We start from the raw sequence: 22,890 nt of genomic DNA on the forward strand, positions 1-22,890 counted from the left end.
GGGGTGAACCTCATACTCATTTTCCGATAGACATTTATAAATAGACTCCACACAGGAATAAGCCTCACTGGGCATTCTCAGTCCCTAGATGGTTTAACAAATTTTACCTGCTAGGATCTAAATCCAAACATTTCTGAAGTGTGCAAAGCAGCGTTACAAAGTTGGCCTTGCGGGTTTAAGAATTATTTTGCTTTCAGACCATGATTTCCATCAGCGTTATTTATACATAATTAACACTTAAAGATGGGGTAACCATTCATGCAACAAAAATTGGCATGATAATAACATTTCAATCAATGTGTAGACCAAAATCAGGTATGTTCACTTTTAGAATTGTAGTCCTGCTATAAAAATCAGGACGGTCATAATAAAATTTCAGATTTAGTAGCTTTTGGCGAATGTAGCAAATCTTTCCAAACCACGTCGTAGTAAACCTTCAAGGAAAGGTTGCAGTGCCTGCAAATTATATCATGGAGGGAGAAAAACATCAGAAAAGGGTCAAAGAGGTATCAGTGGTGACTGGTGAGAATATTCACAAACAGAACCACTTATAACTGGGTGAAAAGCCAAGACAAACGAATAAACTAGGAAAAAGTTTTCCACATTTAAATGAAAATTGGAGATTCTTTGGCGGTTTTTGTAAACTTAAGTAATTAGTAACTTTACTTTTTATTTTTATATTTGGGTCAGATTACTCACCGATGCCACTGGAGCTAAAATTTGGGGAACCTCATATGAGACTGTCAGCTGAAACAGACAATTTTTTTTTAAAAAATGTAATAGTTAGTGCTCGACTAAGGGCCCGAGGTAGAAAAACAGGGGAAAAAACTATATATTATAACTTCCAAATTTGCATAATTTCTTGTTAGAAGTTACAGCGTGGAAAAAAATTGTTAATGGGACCAAAAGGAAAAATTATTACATAAGATGCATACATGTGGTGCACCACCTAGTTTTGCACTGGACTGATAGGAATAGGCGATTATGAACATGCAGCTAGTTTGACAAATACTGCATTGTGAGAATTACAATCGATATAGTTGTGCCCAAAAATTTTCAAGAATTTGATGCATGGGATAGAAGTATGAAACTCCGCAAATACCAATATAGGAAAAATTGGTAGATAAAAGTTGAATAATAAGGATCGAATGCTTATAAATTCGACAGAGGTAAAACATGCCAAAAATTGTATAAAGGACCTTACTTCTACTACACACGATGAAGGACCTTTTGGATAGAATCGCACAGCACCTCTGCCACATGAGAAATCGAGCAATTAAAAAAGTCTTAAAAATACTGAATAATGTATCCATGCAACAGTCTTTTTAGCAGCTATAACATTTAATTTGGTTTTTGTTTTAATGACACATGATGAAACCTGTGGTTCAAGTGTGAATGCGGAAAAAGATGTAATAATGGATCTGTAACAAAAAGGGCCCACAATATGGAAAATTTGTTCTGGAAAGAATAAGGATGGTCCTAGATTTAGTTATCTTAGGTGCAGATGGTTAGCATTTTGAGGGGGCCTGGGGTGCATGGGAGACGGGATGTCATGAGTCTTGGAATTGTCATGCATTACGTGGGGCAGAGAAATTTTCTCTAAGGAGCTAGGCTCTGGCATAGGCTGTTTAGATGAAAGCTTTCTTGAAATTGAATAAAATCAGACTAAACCAAAATTAGGAATGCTTATAACTAGGAATTCTTTCATCATGATAGAAGCATTGCATTTCACATTGCTAGAGTTCACTGCCAGTGCACAAGCATAGATTCATCTAATATCTTAATGCAGAAACATAACATGAGCAACACAGATAAAGGAAAATATTAACTTAATTACTAAAATAGAAAATTTCACTGCTATAGTTGAAGGGTCTTTTTATTCCCTTAAATTACATGACACTATGCAGTATATTTAGTATATAATCCCACAAGTTTCAAGTCAGGCTCTAAGATTTGAAATTCTAACATGTTTATTTCTTAGGCATAAATGCTGGATATTGGCATTCCAAACCAGCAAAATATGACTATAAGAGCCTGCTAAGGACAAATATCGGAACAAACTACTTTTATGTACCTTCATTGCCGAAGTTAATAAAAGAATATAAAATCTTCAGCTTTATAACTTTAGGGCACTAGTGTAAGGAAGGATTTATCCTCCCTTGATTTTTTGGTATTCATATATAAGAAAAATGGCATAAACTCAAAATTAGGGGTGACAAATGAACTCATTTATTCATTATTCATCTGATTCATTCACACGTAAATCCATCCATTACAATAAAAATAATGTATCAGATCCAATCAATCCATTTAATTTTATGGATGATTAGTGATCCATCAATTATTTTTTCAAAATCCATTAGATTACAACATGTGATGTTTATTAGATTGAGATTTTAAAAGACTATTTTGACACACAAAAAAATCTTGTGAATTTTAAAAGACTATATAAGAATATAATGACTTTTAAAGAAAAGAAAGAGAAATAAAATATTTTAAAAATAAAAATTATTTAATATTTAAAACATTATTTTTATGGATAGATCATATGAATTTTTTGCTTTAAATGGATTGGATTTTTATATGAATTTTTAATGAATCTAAATGGATTAATGGATTATTTTTATCCGATCTATTATGATTCCTTATCAAAATCATAAAGTAAATTCTGTCTATTATGCATAAGCTAAGTATTATTTAATATTATGCATGGGAAGCAAAACAAAATATATGAGGAATGGTGATAATACCATCCATGTTTCACATATTCCTTTCTAAATACACTCTTGATTCCTCTCCTCTTTCTATCTTCTTTTTGACAAAAGTTAATGGTACAAAAAAGATTTTGTTGATTCTATTAATTTTCTAAATTACTTCAGCATATTATCAAGTATTTCAAGTTCACCTCTGGTAGCTGATCTAAGTATAATGGTTAACCACTGCTAGGCCAAACTACAACAATGTTTGGACAGTTCAATATGATATAAAGGACAGTCAACATAGAAACGTGTATCTGAACTTCCCTTGGCTGTCATACATCTTAAATATCTTCACAATGTTGAACTACCAAAATTTCCAAGAGTCAATCAACCACATGATATTCACTTAGAAAATGTCCTTGTAAGTTACCTATTTGGAAGACCTTCCATAGATCGCCAGTGGATTTTCTGATTTGGAATGGGCTGCAAGAAGGCGATATAACATGAATAAAAAATACCAATTGTAACTAAGGAGAATTTATTGAAAATAAATTATAGCATCAGGTTGGGGATCTTTTCCTGCATATTACGAGCAAGCCACGAGAATTCAATATCACGACCAAATGCCTTATACTTCAAGGCCCATCGCGACAGGTCAGGTTTGTCCGGCAATATCTGTGAAATAAATACAACATTTGCATTGCATAAAATCAAAATGCGAAAAATAAATTACGATTATTTAAATGAAAATTGCAGGATTTCAGTATTCGTAGCAACATCTGGATCCAAAGGAAGAATGCCTACATGCCAACCCTAATGTCATCTCATTCCCACTAGGGGACAAGGCAGGGGATCAAAGATTTCACACCCAATCTAAATGTTTGACTAAGCAATGAAAAACAAGCAAAAACTATATCTTATGTGTTACACTTAACAAACTATAATTTCTGATTATGGCTGGCCCTTCCAATTTATAAGGCTCCATACTTGCATAACATCCTGAGATATTTTATGATGCTAAGAAAAACATGAGTGCATGATATAAGTAATTTAAACAACTACGGGGCTTCATCCTCTCCTCGCAAGACCCAATATCAGTAACTGAGAAAAGTGATCCTTAGAATAGAGGGTGAGAAGTAAATTAAAGCAAGCAGACCTTAACAGAGGAAATAAAGGGCATCCATTTTGGGATGGCTTCGCGATCAGAATAACAAGCATAGGCTACAGAGACGGGCACATCAATCTCCATCTTAACCCTGAAATAGGAAATATTCGTTTCTTATTGGAAAGTGAGTAAAAACTGATAGGAATTGGACAATAATACAACGCTAATAACATGACATTTCCCTCTAATAGTGGAAGAGGGTTTCTAAAGCACTGGTTGAATGTGAAATTGCTGCAAAGGAATCAAAGTAAATCTCAAATGCCGAGTAAATTGGTAACAGTATGAAAAATAGAGAAGCGAATACGTGCAATCCTGCCACTCCATGACGGGGGAAAAGCGCTTGAAGCCATGGAAGGTTGAGGTTCGCTTAGAGTGAGGGAGCTTGAAGAGGAGAAGATTGGAGGAGAGAGGAGTAGCGGGGAAGCTTGTGGAGGCAAATGCGATTCTACGTGTGGAAGACAAAGGGGTCAACGCTGGTGTTGTTGAAATAGAGCCTACTATAGTTGCAGACATGGTCCAATTTTTCAGAATTCAGACACACGCACGCAATTCTCTTCGCCCCTCTTTCTCTTTTTCTCTCTCTCTCTCTCACCGTGACAATAGGATTTCTGATACAAGAATCAGCATCGCACGTTCATGTGCTAATGTTCTTGTGACGCTGATGGATCCCACTTCATTTTGTTTCACTTGCAATCTTGGGCTTTCTAGTGTTCAACGCCAACGCTGCGGCCCAAACCAAACTGCCGAATATATTCCATCAACCGTTCTAACTTTTCAGTGTTGAGCCAAACTTTAAAATCATCAGAATTTTATTTTCAGTACAGTTGTTTGATGAAGATTCGCTAGTGCTGTATATGAAGGGAAAAAATAACTTTATCAGAAGAGACAAGATTCACTTGGTGGGGATCTATACACGTAGAAGGAAATTAACTTTTGATTATCGAGAAAATAATTTGAAAGTTTCTTCTACATTCCCTTTGTGAGCGAGCACTTTCTCCTTGGAATTATGGTGCACTTTCTTTCACTTTTGCACCTCTCTCACCTTTCTTTTTCTTTTTAAAAAAATATAAATTAGGTGATTTTAAATCATATATTTTTAATTAGTCTTCATATGACATGTAATTAATATTATTAATTTTTTTTAAAGATGATTATTAATTGAGATCATAGAATTTAATAGTTTTGAATTATTTAATAATTTTTTCTTTTTTACACGTCAATTTTATCTCTCTTTCTTCTGCATTTGTGGCTTTTATTCCTTTAATTTGTCAAATTGGTAATTTAGTCTTTCTAATTTTAATCACTGAAATTAAGTCTTTATACTTTTAAATTTAATGAAATTCAGTCGTCTTTGATTTATCGTTAAATTACTCAAGGTGTTAGGTGACTAGACTTTTATTTTAATGATGTGGCAACTAAAAGTAAAAATAATCAAAATTTTAAAAACAAAATAAAAAAGATAAGAGAACTAATGCAATCAGATTTTCAAAGTTAAAATGTGTCGCTATGTTCTCAAAAACCTTGTGAGAAAAGAAATAACTTCTTAGTAAACAAGAAAGACAAGAAGAATGGAGAAAGTACTCTTGCATGAACAATAAAAGCAAACATGAAGAATAAAAGCAACTAAGCATCTTACTACTATTGACTTCAATTATTTGTGCTCACAACAAGAGCTAAATCAAATCAAGGTCAGTTAGACTCAATTCCCAATTTATTGGAAGGATCAAATCAAAACTATGAATTTTGACCTAGTGATATACAATTTTTTGGGGGAGAAAACATTTCAAACAACTATAGATTCCAATAACAAATTTTAACTTTGTATATTATATATTACTTGAACAAATTGTTTTGTTTATATTTTTGGATCTTTGTTTATTTTGTAGGCCAACAATATTTAATGAGTAGATTAAGAATACACTATGGGGATTTTTTGTGCATCATCACAACTAAATATCTAATAGGTTTGTGTAATTAGACAAAGTTGGATGGAATGTAGATGAAATGTTTGTCATTGACATATCAAAGTATATCAAAAGTTCATGTGATCAAGAATTTAGATGTGTTTGATACAAACACCCTGAATTTGACTTGAGTAAAGGTGAGGCCACTTAATAATGATGTAAGTTATTCAATTTGCAAAGGACATAAAAGATTATGATTATGTAGATATTTTTGTGGAACGCTTATAGTTTGTTTGGATAGAGAATTTAAATGGAATAATTCATTTGTTTGAAGAATTTTAAATTCTTTGTAGTGAAATATCTTATTTGAATGGAGAATTTATAAGTAATTTGAAATTCAAGCATTTATGAAATTCCTTAAAATAGTAGAATTTTAAATTTTTCCAAAAAAGTAAGAATTTGAAATTTTTCATTTTTTTCTTCTTCTTATTTTACTTATATATTTTATCTTATTTCTTATCTCTTCATGTGTTTTAATTATTGAATATTCAAAAATATATTTAAAATTATTAAATATTTAAAAATTAGCTAATATTTATTTTTATAAAAATTAATTTAAAAATCTCAACACATAAATATATTTTTAAAATCAATTTTACCATGGTATAATCAAATTACTATATACAACCTAACAATTTAAAAATTTTAAAAATTTAAATTGACTTATCCAAACAAAATATTTTATTAATGATAGAAAATAAAATCAAATTAATTCAAATATCAATAATTTAAAATTCTTTGAATTTATCAAATTCTTCATCTAAACACACTTTTAGTGGATGTGCCTTTAATTAGTGAAGGTCAAATTAACGTCACAAATCATAAAGTTAAAGTTATAAATGTTAATGTTTTTCAAATTCTTAATATTACAAAATAGATAAAAATATAAATATTTTATACAATTAAAAAATTATTTGCTACTTTATTATTTTAAAATGTTTAATATTATATTTAAAATATAATAAATTATACTACTTGATTACATATTTTCAAATCTAAATCATGTAAAAAAACATTATGTAAATCATCATCGGATCATCATCATATAATATAACAATGTGATTTAATAGATTGATAGATAAGATTTACTTATAATAAAAAAAATAAAAGTTCATTTCACCATAATTTCAGATAACATAAAATTTGTTCAAAGCATAATTTCTATATCAAAATAAATTAATTATAAACGAAAAAAAGATAATGCCCATTATATTCTGGCTCCAATGTACGAACGGACACCCAATTGTTTAGAATTTAGATAGACACCTTGGAAAGCTATCCATATGACTAAAATTTGTTAATCAAGCAAATATTATATTTTTTAATTTAATAAAAAAAATAATTTTTAAAAAGGTATATGAGAGGTGTTTTTGTCATGTAGTAGTGGGTAACATTTTTCGTTTTTTTAATGTCAAATCATCTAAAAGAAATGCCCTTACTAACTTTTTCTACAAGAGAAATAGCCTTTTCCATGACTAGGTCCTCCATTTATTAATTGCAAATGCTATTACATTTTTCAAACTAAATTAAATTAAAGGCCATAGGGGGCATCAAAAAATGGAAACGTTCTCCGTCAGCTGAAGTGGTTGCTGCAGCGAATAGTCATTATCAACTATCAAGTAATATTCAATATCAAATACTAACAAAATAGAATGAGAGAGAGAGGTGGATATATAGTAATAGTATGAACACACGCATGAAGAAGAGTTCAAAGAGAGATTGCTTGAAGTAGCATCTAATACTGGAGGGTACAGCTAGGCATAGACACGTTTTGGTTTCAAAAGTAAGACCTACTCTCACCTCACAACCTATAAATATAATTCACCCAACCAAGTTCTCTCCACCTTCAGCAATCAACATACTTGCATTTGCATATCATTCACTCTCTTCCCGTTCCTTTCACAACTTGTTTATCATTAAAGGCTAAACCACACATCCACAACTTTGCACTGCCATTTCCATTCATAAGTTATATATATATAATGGCCAGAAGAGGAGGACACGTGCATGTAATGCTCTCTAGCATGGTTCTAATCCTCTCCGTTTTGCCATGGGCCTCGGCATCTCTGAAGGTGGATTTCTATAAAACTTCGTGTCCATCTGCAGAGGCAATAGTGAGAAGAGCTGTGAACAAAGCAGTTTCTCTGAACCCGGGCATCGCTGCTGGTTTGATCAGAATGCATTTTCATGATTGTTTTGTCAGGGTGGGTAACTACTTCGATCATCTTCATACCTCAATATATCACTTCATTAGTGCATGTGCATGTGCATGTGCATGTTTAGTGCACATTTCAAATTAAATAGTTACTTAAACAATTGCTATATATGATATATGCAGGGTTGTGATGGTTCAGTATTGTTAGAATCCACACCGGGAAATCCATCAGAGAGAGAACACCCAGCTAACAACCCAAGTTTACGAGGCTTCGAAGTCATCGAAGAGGCTAAGGCCCAAATAGAAGCAGAGTGTCCTCACACTGTGTCGTGCGCAGACATTCTTGCTTTTGCTGCTCGAGACAGCGCTAACAAAGTTGGGGGCATAAAGTACGAGGTTCCAGCTGGACGCAGAGACGGTCGTGTCTCTATAAGAGACGAAGCGTCACAACTGCCTCGTCCAACCTTTAACGCAAAGGAGCTTATTAGTAACTTCGAACAAAAAGGGTTGTCTGCAGATGAAATGGTAACACTCTCTGGAGCGCATTCTGTTGGTGTCTCACACTGTTCCTCCTTCTCCGATCGCTTGTACTCTTCCAATGCTACCTTTGCTCAGGATCCCTCTATGGACCCCAACTTTGCTTCGTCCTTGAAAAACAAGTGTCCACCACGGAGCAATGATGATAACACAGTGGTGCTGGATGCTTCCACCCCGAACCGTTTGGACAACAAGTACTACACGGGACTCAAGAACCATCGTGGTCTGTTGACCTCAGATCAGACGTTGATGACCAGCCCCTCAACGAGGCCAATGGTGCTGACCAATGCAAAACATGCTTCAATTTGGGCACGTAAGTTTGCTAAGGCAATGGTGCATATGGGTTCCATTGATGTGCTAACCGGCTCACAAGGCGAGATCAGGACTCGTTGCAGCGTCCTTAATTAACTCTCCACATGCTTAATCCCTTCTGCTAAAACTCCTTTTATTCAATTGTTCATACCTGCAAATATATATGTCTTCTTTATTTATAATTTTTTTTTTTTTTGGATATAATGTGATTGATTCATTCTTTGATTTGTACTGTTCGGCCTTGGCCAATTCAATTGTATATTTTTAACTCAGTCAAATAAACACATGAAGAATTATGTTGGATTCCTTAAAAGATGTCTGCTTACAGATTTGTATTTTGGTCGCTGTCGCTGATTATTTATTCAATTGTCTAGACAAAAAATAATTGTCTATCCAAAATATAAAATGAGCTTATGATTTCAACTAATATCTATATAACATTCAAATGAGTTCTTTTTAAAAAATTTATATATAAAGTTTTTTTTATGAAAAACTTTCCCTAAATCCAAGTTATACTTTTATGAATTAATCACCTATATACTGCTAGTGTAAAGTTTTTTTATACTGGCAACCAATTAGATTTTTTAATTGTGTCATGTCACTATAAACACATTTATTTTTAACAGTGACATGACACAATTAAAAAATCTAATTAGTTATCACTATAAATTTTTTTTACACTGGCAGTGTATATGTGATTAACTCTACTTTTGTTATAGGCTAAAAACTTATTTTGGTCCTTTATAATAATTGTTTGTTTCAATTTAGTCTCACTTTTATTTTTGGTCTCAATTTGGTCCCTAATAAATTAATTGGTTGTAATGTCGGACTTCCGTCCAAATTATTTAAACAGAGTTAACTGTTGGCCACGTAGATGCATAGGTGGATGCCACGCAGATGCCAAATTTCTTGAAAAAACCTGAAACCAGAACGACCCGTTCTGAAACCAGAACGGGCCGTTCTGGGTGCACTCTTGGTGTGTTAATTTTGCATCTGAAACGGACCGTTCTAGATGCAAAATTAACACACCACCAATACAGCAGAACAGTCTGTTCTGAAACCAGAACGGGCCGTTCTGGTTTCAGAACGGTCCGTTCCAGAACGCCAACTTGTTAAATGAGGACAATAGAATATTCTATATTAATTTTATTTTTGAAAAATATTTTTTTATGGTAAAAATTTTTAAATTACTTATTTTTATAAAATACAATTGTCTTATAAATAGAGTGATAACTTTTCCTTTTTCTCTTTCTGTCTGAAGAAATATTTAAGTGTCACTTTATAATTTTTTGCAACTTATTTAAAATTAGAGGAATAAAATGATAAAAATTAATGGGATAAACATAATAAAATTATTAATTTATTTTCTTTTAGTGTCCTCTAAATTTTTACACTCATTTAAAACAAAAATATTTTATATGTTAATTTGAATTAATTTAACGAAGTATCATATGATTTTTAATTTTTTAAAAAAATTTATAAATTTGATCTATACATGAAAAGCTTTTTATTTAACAATTAAATTTTTAAAAATTTGATATAGAACATTAATTATTAAGTAGAATAAATCTATCAAGACTTACTCTTGAAGTAAGTAAATTTTTTCTTCATTAAAAATGAAGATAATTTTACCACAAAATAAAAAACAATTAAACAATAAAATAAAATATATAAAAAATTAATGTATTTATTATATTAATATAACAACATAATTAGAATATAATTAATAACATATATTTTATAAAATTATTAATATTTTATATATAAAAAAAAGAATGAAAAAAATTTTAGTGGGGCAAGTGCCCCCACTATGATTAACTTAGATCCGTCCCTGCATGTGGTTGTGTGGTGAAATGTTAGTCTTGTGTATTCTCTTCCTTTACTTCAGATTCTACCTCTTCAAGAACATGTTGTTGTTGTTGGGGTACATTGTTAATGACTTCAAGGAAAAATATCATGTCATCTCATCCTTTACTGTATAATGTCAATTTGGTAGTAAGTGGTTCAGTCTAGTTTGACTAACAATGAAATAAAATTTGTTACCATTATCTTTAGTAATACACTGCATTGTCCTTAATGATATACTGTATAGTCCAACTGTTTAGCAATTGAAGTTATCAATTTCCATTGACAATATTACCAAATCCAGTGTTTGAAATGCTTTGTACCTTGGGTCTTTTCCTTCCACGATTCACAACCGTGAACTATAATCATTGACCGTTTGTGTTTAGTAGTCTGGAACCAGAACGGCCTGTTCTGGTTACACTCTTAGTGTGTTAATTTTGCACCTGGAACGGGTCATTCCGGATGCAAAATTAACACACCAAGAGTGCATCTAGAACGGCCCGTTCTGCTTTCAGAATAGGCCGTTCTGGTTCTAGGTATTTTAAAAAATTCTAGGTGCAAAATTAACACACTAAAAGTGCAACCAGAACAGGCCATTCTGGTTCCACAATGGGCTGTTCTAGTTCCAGGTGTTTTCAAAAAATTTGGCATCCACGTGGCATCCACCTATGCATCTACGTGGCATCCACGTGGTCAATAGTTAATTCTGTTTAAATAATTTGGACGGAAGTCCCACATTGCAACCAATAAATTTATTAAGAACTAAATTGAGATCAAAAATAAAAATGAGACTAAATTAAAACAAACAATTATTATAAGGAACTAAAATATTATTTTTGGCATTATTATACATGTACATCAAAATTGTCTCTTTTGGGAATTCACCAACGAACTCTTGTGTTGCGCCCCTCATTCTGTAGGTGAACTCGAGATGTCCCTAACCAGACAGTCAAACTCAAAAGTCAAAACTACCAGTTGCCCACTAGTAAGTAAGTAACTACTAACTACTGTAACTCTATATAAGTGTAGAATCTCCAGAACCACCACCAAAGCAACTTCCACTTTTGCACTCTCTAACTTCACTAACAAACTATGCACCAACAACCAGAGGCCACTCTCTTACTTTGATTCAGTAAGCAACACGGAGCATGGCATTGCCACTAGAGTGGTACGATTTGGTGTGTTTTGCCATTGTTGGTGTGGCCTTCCTAGGTGCTTTATGGGTGCTTTGGATGAACGAGGGTGCCTCCAAAGGCGATTTTGGCACCTTAGATGAGACCCTTCTTCTGGTGGGTCGACCAGAAAATAGAGTGGTCGTGAATGTGGTTCTAAAAGGCAGAGCCATAGGTCCCGTGAGAAACACGCAGTTATGGACCAGCTGTTGGAGAGGGGTGCACCCTTTGTGCCTCTTGGCTACTCGTTTTCTTTCCTTTCTCATCATGGCTGTCTTGTTACCGTTGGATGTTCTTGAGTACGATCCTACCATCTTTCTTTACTATACTGAGTATGTTATTTCATTCCAATTTGCGCTTTCTTTTTTCATTAATAATGGTGTTAGGCTTAGGAATCTTATCTTATTTTTTGCAATCTAGAAAAAATAATCACTAGAGATGTGGACGGGTATATCATGGATTGAGAGTTGGTTGACGGTTTACGACAAATTATCAGATTTTTTGAATAAAATGGGGACATATATTTTTTTAGTTTTAAGTTTGGGAAGCTGATACCATCCTTACATGAAAAATAGGAAGTAGATTTTAAAAAAATAAATAAATAAGTGCGTGCTGAGTCTGCGGACAGTTAGTCTTGAATCTAGAGTCTAGACCAATAAAAAACTATGACAGATCGACTGTGATTAAATTAAATCATAAGTCTCAAACAAGTGATGTATGGATTCGTGCAAACTGCTGGCCAATCAATAAAGCATCAAAATTTACAATAGAGAATGAAGAAAATAAAAAATAAAAAATATCCTAAAAATAGTATAATATCTCTGACTTTAGACGATGAATCCTCGATCCAATGTTGAAAATGAAAAAACCAAATGTCTTGAACTTCCTGAGGAAATTTTAGCTCGATTTAATGATTAACGAATCTGGAAATGCAGTTTCACGCAATAATTGCTATGTGAATAAGTAAAAATGGCTTTTATTCTTTTCTCTCAATGGTATATTCTCCATTGAAATAGACCTCTGTTTCATGTGGCCTAAAAACAAGACTTCTCTCCACTTAAATAACTGAGACAAGAAGTAAATTCTATATTTTGGGTCTTTGTCCGCGTAGGAAGTGAGTACAATATCCTAACACAAGGTTTATGAATATTGAATCTAATTGCATTTTTGTTCATGTTTACCACATAAATTCTGTTCTGCTAAGTGCTAATGGGTTGGGGCAACTTATGGTCTTGAATTTTCATCTCAAGTTTGTGGTCAACATTTGAAAAAAAAAATCAATTATTTCTCTTTTAGAAGGGAAAAACTTACAGTTGTTTTGAATCCCAGGGAATTGTAGGAAGTAGTTAGTTTTGGTCAACGGTTCATGCTCCTGTTCTGTCTTCCAGCTTTGTATTTCAGCAGGCCCCTTTCTCCCTCCTTAGCCTCTAGCCCCAAGATATCTTGAAACTCCAAAGTTTGTAGTGTCTTGTCTTCCACAAATCCACCTCCACCAACCAAGAGCCCCTTCAATTGTCTTAATTGATCCCATCGTCTCTTTCATTTGTAGAAGGGGATAGCCGAAAGCCCTTTGTCTCCATCATTTAATGTCAAACGGTGAAGACAGTGAGGGCTATAGGTACTGGCTTCGATGGCAAGTGCCTATCTGTGCTTTGATCCTCATTGCCTCTGTCAAAACAGCCTCAATGCACATTGTAAAGGCCAAAACACAGCCCTTGTATTACAATCACTTGTGGATTCCCTGTTGGAGAAAACTCAGTCCTGTGTGGCTTTTCTTGTGTAGAGCTTTCGCATTCCTTTGCCTGGCTCGTATGCATTTTGATATTATTGCCTTGGATGGAGCCTTTTCTTTCTATTTTTATACTCAGTAAGATCATTTTCCCCCCTTTCTTTCTATTGTTGCCCCTGAGATACATGATCCTGTTTCCTTGGAAGGCAAATTATCTTATGACTATGTAATTTAAGGAATCAATTTACCTGTCCAAGGAACTCGTATTATTCTTGTTCGTTGACCATGGAGAGGACACCATTTGATTTGATCTTTTTGCATATATTTGCAGGTGGACTTTCACATTAGTTATGATATATTTTGCGGTAAGTCAAGCACTACCATCTAAATTTTTTTAATTAGGAGCTAAGATGCCTAGGAAAATCACATGTTCTTGGGAATCAGGAGTTATGACTAATGCATTACAAAGGTGTATAAAGCATTTATTTGTTTTATCTAATTAGCATCTACTTTGTGTTTGTATTGGTTTTTGAATGCAGTTGGGGACAATAATATCTGCACATGGATGTTGGCAGTACTTAAACAATCCTCCGATTGAAAATGGGGAAATGGCTGAGTTTCTGAGAAGGGAATTGGAAGAGGGTATGTCTACAAACACTATTGCCTATAAAGAGAATGAAACAAAAGGTTCCATCAGGTTGCAAAGTCAATATGTTGAAGAGGAGTTTAAACAAAGAGTAGGATTCTGGGGTTACCTCATGCAGATTACCTATCAGGTTGGTCAAACCCATACTAGATTCCAATTTTCCTCCGGAAAATATCGTGAAAATCGCTAGTTGATGATGTGTTGTTTTAGCTGAGATTAGCTGATAAGTGATATCCACATTGAAATATACCATGGTAGTAGTTCCCCAGTTTATGCATATCCTTTTTGGGCCTTTATATGTAAGCTACTGCTTTTAGTGAGTTGATTTATCTTGCTGTCTTCATCTCCTTTGATTGATATTGTAAGGGTTAGCAGTATTTTTAGTATCAAAAAAATGAGTCATCTTTGATATTATTTTTTGTCTAGACAATTGAATAAATAATCAGCGACAGCGACCAAAATACAAATCTGTAAGCAGACATCTTTTAAGGAATCCAACATAATTCTTCATGTGTTTATTTGACTGAGTTAAAAATATACAATTGAATTGGCCAAGGCCGAACAGTACAAATCAAAGAATGAATCAATCACATTATATCCAAAAAAAAAAAAAATTATAAATAAAGAAGACATATATATTTGCAGGTATGAACAATTGAATAAAAGGAGTTTTAGCAGAAGGGATTAAGCATGTGGAGAGTTAATTAAGGACGCTGCAACGAGTCCTGATCTCGCCTTGTGAGCCGGTTAGCACATCAATGGAACCCATATGCACCATTGCCTTAGCAAACTTACGTGCCCAAATTGAAGCATGTTTTGCATTGGTCAGCACCATTGGCCTCGTTGAGGGGCTGGTCATCAACGTCTGATCTGAGGTCAACAGACCACGATGGTTCTTGAGTCCCGTGTAGTACTTGTTGTCCAAACGGTTCGGGGTGGAAGCATCCAGCACCACTGTGTTATCATCATTGCTCCGTGGTGGACACTTGTTTTTCAAGGACGAAGCAAAGTTGGGGTCCATAGAGGGATCCTGAGCAAAGGTAGCATTGGAAGAGTACAAGCGATCGGAGAAGGAGGAACAGTGTGAGACACCAACAGAATGCGCTCCAGAGAGTGTTACCATTTCATCTGCAGACAACCCTTTTTGTTCGAAGTTACTAATAAGCTCCTTTGCGTTAAAGGTTGGACGAGGCAGTTGTGACGCTTCGTCTCTTATAGAGACACGACCGTCTCTGCGTCCAGCTGGAACCTCGTACTTTATGCCCCCAACTTTGTTAGCGCTGTCTCGAGCAGCAAAAGCAAGAATGTCTGCGCACGACACAGTGTGAGGACACTCTGCTTCTATTTGGGCCTTAGCCTCTTCGATGACTTCGAAGCCTCGTAAACTTGGGTTGTTAGCTGGGTGTTCTCTCTCTGATGGATTTCCCGGTGTGGATTCTAACAATACTGAACCATCACAACCCTGCATATATCATATATAGCAATTGTTTAAGTAACTATTTAATTTGAAATGTGCACTAAACATGCACATGCACATGCACATGCACTAATGAAGTGATATATTGAGGTATGAAGATGATCGAAGTAGTTACCCACCCTGACAAAACAATCATGAAAATGCATTCTGATCAAACCAGCAGCGATGCCCGGGTTCAGAGAAACTGCTTTGTTCACAGCTCTTCTCACTATTGCCTCTGCAGATGGACACGAAGTTTTATAGAAATCCACCTTCAGAGATGCCGAGGCCCATGGCAAAACGGAGAGGATTAGAACCATGCTAGAGAGCATTACATGCACGTGTCCTCCTCTTCTGGCCATTATATATATATAACTTATGAATGGAAATGGCAGTGCAAAGTTGTGGATGTGTGGTTTAGCCTTTAATGATAAACAAGTTGTGAAAGGAACGGGAAGAGAGTGAATGATATGCAAATGCAAGTATGTTGATTGCTGAAGGTGGAGAGAACTTGGTTGGGTGAATTATATTTATAGGTTGTGAGGTGAGAGTAGGTCTTACTTTTGAAACCAAAACGTGTCTATGCCTAGCTGTACCCTCCAGTATTAGATGCTACTTCAAGCAATCTCTCTTTGAACTCTTCTTCATGCGTGTGTTCATACTATTACTATATATCCACCTCTCTCTCTCATTCTATTTTGTTAGTATTTGATATTGAATATTACTTGATAGTTGATAATGACTATTCGCTGCAGCAACCACTTCAGCTGACGGAGAACGTTTCCATTCCTTAATAGCTGCATATCGCATTTAATTTAATGTAGTTTGAAAATGTAACAGCATTTGCAATTTATAAATGGAGGACCTGGTAGCGGCAAAGACGATTTCTTTTAGAAAAATTTAGTTAGGACATTTCATTTTGTCACGAGAGAAAGTAACTCTTACTACATGTAATAGATAATTTGACAAAAAAAAAAATACGTAAAGAAGTGTCCGTTCGTATCTTGGAGGTATAAATTAAAAGTCAATTTATATTTATAACTCATTTGAGTTGAAATTTGAGGTGGATCCTTGAATTATTCAACTGAGATAATGATTGAAAATTCCGTTCGATTGCCTCTTTTTACTAGCATACTTGCCTATGTTAATCTAAAATTAATCTTTCGGATATTATCAATACTTGATACTTGGTGCGTATATCACAATTTACAGAAAGATTGTTGAAATCTCAATGTATAGATGATAATGATAAGCAACAGCTTGGGTGTTCACAAAATTTCCGAACAATTTAGTAATAATAAAACCCCAAGCAAGAGAACAAAGCAATTCATTCAGTAATTTTCCAGTACTTGCATTCGTGTTATCATGAGTTGGTAAACTTACATGTTAAGAATGACTTTGTCATCTTGTTTTTCCAAAATCATAACATCACGTCAAAATTGCAATTTGCAACATTTAAGCTTTTTGCTTGAAACCTAAAAAATTCGGCTTGGTTTGTTGTTAACATTATGTTAATTTAGTTGTTTCTATTTGGATTGGATGTAATCAAAAGTCATTGTTGATGCTATATGCTATATTTTCAGGCTCCAGAAGATTATACAATGATGATTAATAACTTCTCATTCCTACCATCTGATGTTAAGTAGTGTCAGGTTTTCGATCATACTGATACGGTGACACCTCGAGAATACTAACGCTTTTTGATGACATAAACCATAACAAAATGATCAAGACTATGCGCTGGTTTTCATGCAGTTTATGTGACAAGATATGGGATCAAGTGATCAACCATATGAAATTGATACCTCAAAACGTAGAGCAATGTTTAGGAATATAGCGCATCTAAAGGGTCACTTTATTCCACTGTCATCATATAAGGAGTTCATATTTGGAGGGAAGCAAGTTGAAATTTATATTCTAGCCATAATGTCATCATGAAAAATTGCCCGTGATTCATTGAGGGAAACATGCGACATTGGTAGAATTTTCCACTCAGTTTCTGCTCCGAATCTTGAGAGCAGCCCTGTGGAAACCCTCAGTTTCTGGTTTTCCTCCGGTTTCATCTGTGCAACTTACCCACATGTAACCAATCTTTGTCAAAAGCATAGGATGTTCATACTAAAAACAAGTTCTTGGTCTAAAAGATTCGTATTGTTCGTGATTTTGATGAAGATGGATGCATTATATTAATGATATATGTGGACAATATCGCCAAGGAATTATAAACTTGTACGTATAGGTGCAGCAGTTTGGTTTGTTCTTCTTGTAATCGAATTGGCTAGGCTTAGCCTGGGTGTTCAAAAGAAGAAAACTTGTGATATTTTGGCACTCAGCAAGGATATTAAAGTTTCTGTCTCGAAACTTTTAACCTCTAATTTTTCAACTATCTGCTACAATGCTATACTTGCACCATTTCTAGGGGGGTAGAGGATACGAGTACAGATACAGTAAGCCGAGCAGGGGCAGTTTCCTATAGATCAACGGTCATGAATTCTAAACCCAGATCATCCGAATATTTCAATGGCATAACATAATCACGCTTTATTGTATTGGCAATTTTAATCATAATATAATAAACAGTGATAAGTTAAAACCATACAACAAATTTGTACATTTCTTGATAGTATTCAGAGTCAATGTTGGATAATAGTTTACAGGGTTCAATAATTTACATCACGTACGAGCCGAAGGTTTTCTCGGTGCTATAATACATGTAAAGAAATCCATCCTCATCCTTGAATGATCTATAGACAGAGTCCACCATACTAGCTGCAGATCACAACACAACAAATTTAAGCAACAACAACATTGAAGACAAAAAAGGAAAACACTGAGCTTGTAGGGCAAGTTTACCAGTTTGAGGTAAGGTATTCTTTACAAATATAAAGAGAGCTTTTCCAGGGGGCAGACTCAGTCTGGAACTCAAAATATGAATGAAATGCCCAACAGACAAGTCTCGAGGAACAAGGTATCTATCAAAAACATTAAAAATTGTAATCATGATTTCAATTTATGTATGCATTTGTAAAATGTAATCCCATGTGCTTCCTAATTCAACTCATATTATTATCGTGATTTGAATTTTGGAATCATGCAGGTTGATCTTACTTTTTCTTCTCCAGTTCAGGCAGATCGCATTTCGCATACCTTTCCACAATCACCTGCAGAAGAAAAAGAAGAAGAATCGAGTCATGCAATGACCGATTTACGGTTACCGTGAACCGTTCATTATAAACAGTGCAATGATGAACGGAGCAATAAGGATCCATCAATTCACAAACCGAGATTAAATAGAGAATTATGAAAATCAATATTGATTAATTAAATAAATATTTGCTAATTTTGAAGGGAAGAAGGCTTACGGGGACACGATCGGGGTATTTGGCCACAATATCCCGTGATTCTTCGAGCCTTTGCTCTGTGAAGGCATGAAATAAAGAAGTCAACCCTTAATAACAATAAGAATGAAAATTGATAAGAGGAGTTGGGAGAAAGAAGGAGGAATAGAACGCACCGAAAGTATACTCGTCCCTGAAACTGGAACTTCCTCCCATTCTTTGGTAGTTGTCAGGCTGAAGCAACGAGAAAACGAGCCAAAGAAGGTGGAGACTCTGTCTTCAAGTAATTGTAAACACGTCTCCGATAAGGACAAGGTATTAAATTTCAGTTTCAGAAGATAGAGGTGACACGTTAGTATATTTACATTTACTATTTATAAAACTATTGTTACGGAGTTAACGTGTTGCGGGGATAGCTCAGTTGGGAGAGCGTCAGACTGAAGATCTGAAGGTCGCGTGTTCGATCCACGCTCACCGCATTTTTTTTATTATGGGCTTTTTTACCATTAAAGATAATGGGCCATGCATTGGGAGGACTAAGCCCATTCTGTTGTATTTTGTTAATTTGTTGCAATCAAACCTTTGCTTCCAGAAACAACAGATGAGTTAGGCAGAACCTACTAAAGTGTGAGAATCCTGCGTGTACTGCGTTCAGTTTCGCCATTTAGCAGCACACGCACCCTTGTATTGTAGGGTTAAGACTTAAGACTAGAGTAATTTGATTTAAGTTGTGCCACACAAAGGCTTCCCACGCCCTTATAATTATATCCTCGTTTCCCACCGTTCACATTTCTCAGTTGTCTGTGCTTCTCTCTCCTCTCTCATCCACTGAACTGAACAGCTGGGAAATCAACTTTTTTTTTTTTTTTCTCTTGCCAAATTTTAGTACGGCATTGTCGTTTCTTGTTAAATTTAATATATCTACAGAGAGAAAAATGCATTTTAAAGAATAAATTGTACCGACAATTATTAATTTTTCATCAATAGTTAAGATTGTAATTAATCTTTCTAATTTATTATATGAAAAAAATTATTACAAATTTTTTAATAATAAATATGTAAATTAAAAGTGTAAATATGTCGAGTTGAGTTGGATTTCACTATTTTTAACACTCAACTCAATCAAATATAATTAGTGAGGGGTAAATTGGGTAATTGGATAAAAAAAATTATCCACATGAATTATAATAACTGCAATAGAGTTCCAACCTACTATTATGTACATATTACTCCCAATATTCCATCACTAGTATAATTTTAATTTAAAAAATTTTAAAATTAAAATCAAAATAAATTATATGACCAATACATGTCCTCAAATAATATTAAAATAAATTATATAATCAATACATATCTCAACCAAATACATAATTAGTATTTTATTATTAATATTAATTTTGGAGTTGGTTGAATTAGAGTATTAACTTGTTATTTCACCAAATATAGTTCCGTCAACTAGAATATGTAAAACTTAGTTCAATAACTTAAAGTTGGTAGAAAATTTTAAAGTTTGAATATGTATATTACTTTGTAGCTTAATTATTATTTTACTAATTTTTTATTTAAATAAAAATTTTATTATTAGTTCAATTTATTTATTTATTTATTGGTAGGTATGATGTATTCGACGGCCTTGTCAATAACTAATTTTTGTTAAAGAATCAAACTGATCACCTTTAATAAAATCTCCTCTTTCAATTACATTTTTTCAATCTATAAAACATGAACTTTAAATCTTGCTTAAAAGACTGAGATTAGTATCACTTGAACAAAGGACTTGATAGTTATTAGTTCAATATTTAACAAATACTTTTTATCTTAAAAAATAAATTAAAATCATAATACAATAAAAAAAACTATATTCATGAAGATTTTTTTATGAGTAAAATGGTAGATAAAAGATCATACCCCAAGACTATCAGATAATGAGTCAATGACATGTTAAAAATCCTCAAACTAAGCACTATTGTAGTTAGTCGAAGTTTAATAATATTTAATTTAACTCATGACTTTACTTGTTAAACTAACGGTCAATAGAGATCCATCAGAGAAATTTCATCTTTAGTGCCAAGAAATCTCCTTGAATATGTATGTCTACAAAATATAATTGAATGGTCACAGAGGATGTCGAACCTATATCATGGGAAACACAAGTTCGAATTGGATATTGAACCATTTATGTCAACCTACAATGACATATTTATAGAGATTACTTTAATGTCATTTAGACCAACATAACTAAAATAACTCTTTTTAATCTATAAAAAAATTACAAACACACAACGAGAATCGAACCTAAATCATCTCGCTTCTACCCCAACCACTAAAATAATTCTAATAGTGCATTTCTATTTTAAAATCATTTAATTATATATGCATCTCTATTTTTATTTATACTATTATATAAAGGGAAATCGTTTTTCATAACTACTTTGGTTTTCATTTTCATATGAACCTTTTTATCCCGTTTTTGTTTTATCAAAAGATCTAAATTATTTATCTTTTTAAGTATTGAAATTTTACTAACTACATAATAATTTTTTTAATTAGCTTTTTTTTTCATTTTATCCTTCACAATAAATAATGAGTCACTGCTTATATGACACCAATGTTATGCACAAAATATTTCATACCTCAACTCCACTGATTAATAATATATGAGATATTTATCAAAAATATTTTAAAAAGTTATAAATATAACATTTGAACATGGTATATTATCTACGTGGCATGATGCATTTCCTTTATGGGTAGGGGTGGGCAAAAAAAACTGAACTGAACTGGTGGTGAACTGAACTGAGCCGTACTATAAAAAATTGAACTTTTTATAAATAAAAAAAAAACGAACTGAACTGTTTAAAAAAACTGAACTGAACTGAACTGTTAGAAATTTGAACTGTATTGAACTATAAAACTGAACTGAATTATAAAAATTGAACTATTTTTATAAAAGGATAAAAATTAAATGTGTCTAACATGTTATGTCTTAATAGATTAATTCGATAGTCTAATGACCAAAACTTTGAAGAAAAAAAGTGATCCAAAAAAAAATTGTATCAATTTTGTCGAACCTAACGGATTAATTGAGCTATATTGGATTACTTATTTTTAGGCTTAAAATTCACTGAGTTTGTTTGACTTGATTTTATATTTTTTTTCCTTTGAAAAACTTAAATAAAATGGAAAATAAAGTAAAGTTGACAAATGTGTCCTATTTTGATAGATTAATGAGTTAAAGTTGTTCAATTCAAAATATCATAACAGTTCAGTTATAATTTTTATAAGTTTAGTTTAGTTCAGTTCATTTTGTCCATCCCTATCTATGGGTGGTTGTGGTTGGTGAATTAATAAGACATTTTTTCTACACATGCTTTCTTAATTATTTTTAAAAAAGAGAACCCAAATTAAAAAAATGCGGTGAGCGTGGATCGAACACGCGACCTTCAGATCTTCAGTCTGACGCTCTCCCAACTGAGCTATCCCCGCATGCTTTTATCCCACATCAGGTTTTTGTAGTGTTGATCTAGAGACACAAAAGTCCACTTAACAACATTAATTTAATGTCTGATCAAGTATCCACAGACGCCGGAACCCGGAAGTCCATACACTTAAGTGTGTTTGAAATTACATCGAAAATATGGATTATCTCTTCCTCTATATTCAATAAAAATAATAAACACTAGCTTTTTCACTAATCGATGTGATTCTGGGACATTGATTTCAGAGAATTATTCAAACATGTTCTAAATATCATTCAAGTCTTTTAAAAATGTATATCAGTGACAATTTAATTTAATCACTGGAAATAAAATTAAAATAACTCTATTAATATAAACTAAAGTATTAACGATTTACACTTTTAGAAACTTAAA

The 22,890-nt window shown here is 33.3% G+C and overlaps 5 protein-coding genes and 2 non-coding genes across 10 annotated transcripts; 3 read left to right on the top strand and 4 right to left on the bottom strand.

Moving 5' to 3' along the window:
• Positions 1-167: 167 nt before the first annotated feature.
• Positions 168-4,698, bottom strand: LOC109809899 (uncharacterized). Of its 2 annotated transcripts, XR_014427839.1 has the most exons (8): positions 4,169-4,698; positions 3,856-3,955; positions 3,279-3,374; positions 3,130-3,182; positions 1,205-1,253; positions 936-1,011; positions 700-747; positions 168-456 (listed from the first exon to the last, which is right to left on the bottom strand). XR_014427839.1 is itself a non-coding variant. In XM_020373316.3 (7 exons), exons 1-7 carry the CDS (start codon positions 4,375-4,377, stop codon positions 382-384), a joined length of 630 nt encoding a protein of 209 aa, XP_020228905.1. In that variant the 5' UTR covers positions 4,378-4,694; the 3' UTR covers positions 168-381. The 2 variants fall into 2 exon arrangements, 1 of the variants encoding a protein (XP_020228905.1); XM_020373316.3 differs by lacking the exon at positions 936-1,011 and having other exon boundaries at positions 4,169-4,694.
• A 2,957-nt stretch (positions 4,699-7,655) lies between these two features.
• Positions 7,656-9,145, top strand: LOC109794627 (peroxidase 5). The gene is made up of 2 exons (XM_020354073.3): positions 7,656-8,032; positions 8,167-9,145. The coding sequence occupies exons 1-2, from the start codon at positions 7,811-7,813 to the stop codon at positions 8,926-8,928; spliced, it is 984 nt and encodes a 327-aa protein (XP_020209662.1). The 5' UTR covers positions 7,656-7,810; the 3' UTR covers positions 8,929-9,145.
• A 2,566-nt stretch (positions 9,146-11,711) lies between these two features.
• LOC109809940 (uncharacterized) lies at positions 11,712-14,852 on the top strand. 3 transcript variants are annotated; one of them, XM_083059658.1, is made up of 3 exons: positions 11,712-12,181; positions 13,910-13,943; positions 14,118-14,852. In XM_083059658.1, exons 1-3 carry the CDS (start codon positions 11,826-11,828, stop codon positions 14,412-14,414), a joined length of 687 nt encoding a protein of 228 aa, XP_082915784.1. In that variant the 5' UTR covers positions 11,712-11,825; the 3' UTR covers positions 14,415-14,852. The 3 variants fall into 3 exon arrangements, with proteins under 3 accessions (XP_082915784.1, XP_082915785.1, XP_082915786.1); XM_083059659.1 differs by having other exon boundaries at positions 11,712-12,148; XM_083059660.1 differs by lacking the exon at positions 11,712-12,181 and adding an exon at positions 12,189-13,716.
• LOC109808494 (peroxidase 5) lies at positions 14,708-16,197 on the bottom strand. Its single transcript, XM_020371520.3, has 2 exons — positions 15,821-16,197; positions 14,708-15,686 (listed from the first exon to the last, which is right to left on the bottom strand). Exons 1-2 carry the CDS (start codon positions 16,040-16,042, stop codon positions 14,925-14,927), a joined length of 984 nt encoding a protein of 327 aa, XP_020227109.1. The 5' UTR covers positions 16,043-16,197; the 3' UTR covers positions 14,708-14,924.
• A 2,066-nt stretch (positions 16,198-18,263) lies between these two features.
• Positions 18,264-19,353, bottom strand: LOC109808495 (autophagy-related protein 8i). Its single transcript, XM_020371521.3, has 5 exons — positions 19,195-19,353; positions 19,043-19,098; positions 18,789-18,841; positions 18,534-18,652; positions 18,264-18,449 (listed from the first exon to the last, which is right to left on the bottom strand). Exons 1-5 carry the CDS (start codon positions 19,232-19,234, stop codon positions 18,349-18,351), a joined length of 369 nt encoding a protein of 122 aa, XP_020227110.1. The 5' UTR covers positions 19,235-19,353; the 3' UTR covers positions 18,264-18,348.
• A 71-nt stretch (positions 19,354-19,424) lies between these two features.
• TRNAF-GAA (transfer RNA phenylalanine (anticodon GAA)) lies at positions 19,425-19,497 on the top strand. Its single transcript has one exon. It is a non-coding gene; the product is annotated as a tRNA-Phe (tRNA).
• A 2,934-nt stretch (positions 19,498-22,431) lies between these two features.
• TRNAF-GAA (transfer RNA phenylalanine (anticodon GAA)) lies at positions 22,432-22,504 on the bottom strand. The gene has a single exon. It is a non-coding gene; the product is annotated as a tRNA-Phe (tRNA).
• Positions 22,505-22,890: the final 386 nt, after the last annotated feature.

The sequence above is a fragment of the Cajanus cajan genome, chromosome 7 (genome assembly GCF_000230855.2).
Source record: "Cajanus cajan strain Asha chromosome 7, NIPB_CcT2T_4, whole genome shotgun sequence".
Classification (NCBI taxonomy): Eukaryota; Viridiplantae; Streptophyta; class Magnoliopsida; order Fabales; family Fabaceae; genus Cajanus; species Cajanus cajan.

Excerpts from the sequence above, each read along its gene's own strand:
- LOC109809899 (XM_020373316.3), bottom strand. The coding sequence starts at position 4,377 with ATGTCTGCAACTATAGTAGGCTCTATTTCAACAACACCAGCGTTGACC. Across the intron at positions 3,183-3,278 it reads GGCTTGCTCGTAATATGCAG|CCCATTCCAAATCAGAAAAT; the intron begins GAAAAGATCCCC and ends GCCTTCTTGCAG. Across the intron at positions 748-1,204 it reads CTTCATCGTGTGTAGTAGAA|CTGACAGTCTCATATGAGGT; the intron begins GTAAGGTCCTTT and ends TGTCTGTTTCAG.
- LOC109794627 (XM_020354073.3), top strand. The coding sequence starts at position 7,811 with ATGGCCAGAAGAGGAGGACACGTGCATGTAATGCTCTCTAGCATGGTT. Across the intron at positions 8,033-8,166 it reads TTCATGATTGTTTTGTCAGG|GGTTGTGATGGTTCAGTATT; the intron begins GTGGGTAACTAC and ends TGATATATGCAG.
- LOC109808494 (XM_020371520.3), bottom strand. The coding sequence starts at position 16,042 with ATGGCCAGAAGAGGAGGACACGTGCATGTAATGCTCTCTAGCATGGTT. Across the intron at positions 15,687-15,820 it reads TTCATGATTGTTTTGTCAGG|GGTTGTGATGGTTCAGTATT; the intron begins GTGGGTAACTAC and ends TGATATATGCAG.
- LOC109809940 (XM_083059658.1), top strand. The coding sequence starts at position 11,826 with ATGGCATTGCCACTAGAGTGGTACGATTTGGTGTGTTTTGCCATTGTT. Across the intron at positions 12,182-13,909 it reads ATCTTTCTTTACTATACTGA|GTGGACTTTCACATTAGTTA; the intron begins GTATGTTATTTC and ends ATATATTTGCAG. Across the intron at positions 13,944-14,117 it reads TAGTTATGATATATTTTGCG|TTGGGGACAATAATATCTGC; the intron begins GTAAGTCAAGCA and ends TTTTGAATGCAG.
- LOC109808495 (XM_020371521.3), bottom strand. The coding sequence starts at position 19,234 with ATGGGAGGAAGTTCCAGTTTCAGGGACGAGTATACTTTCG. Across the intron at positions 19,099-19,194 it reads CAGGGACGAGTATACTTTCG|AGCAAAGGCTCGAAGAATCA; the intron begins GTGCGTTCTATT and ends ATGCCTTCACAG. Across the intron at positions 18,842-19,042 it reads AATACCCCGATCGTGTCCCC|GTGATTGTGGAAAGGTATGC; the intron begins GTAAGCCTTCTT and ends TTTCTTCTGCAG.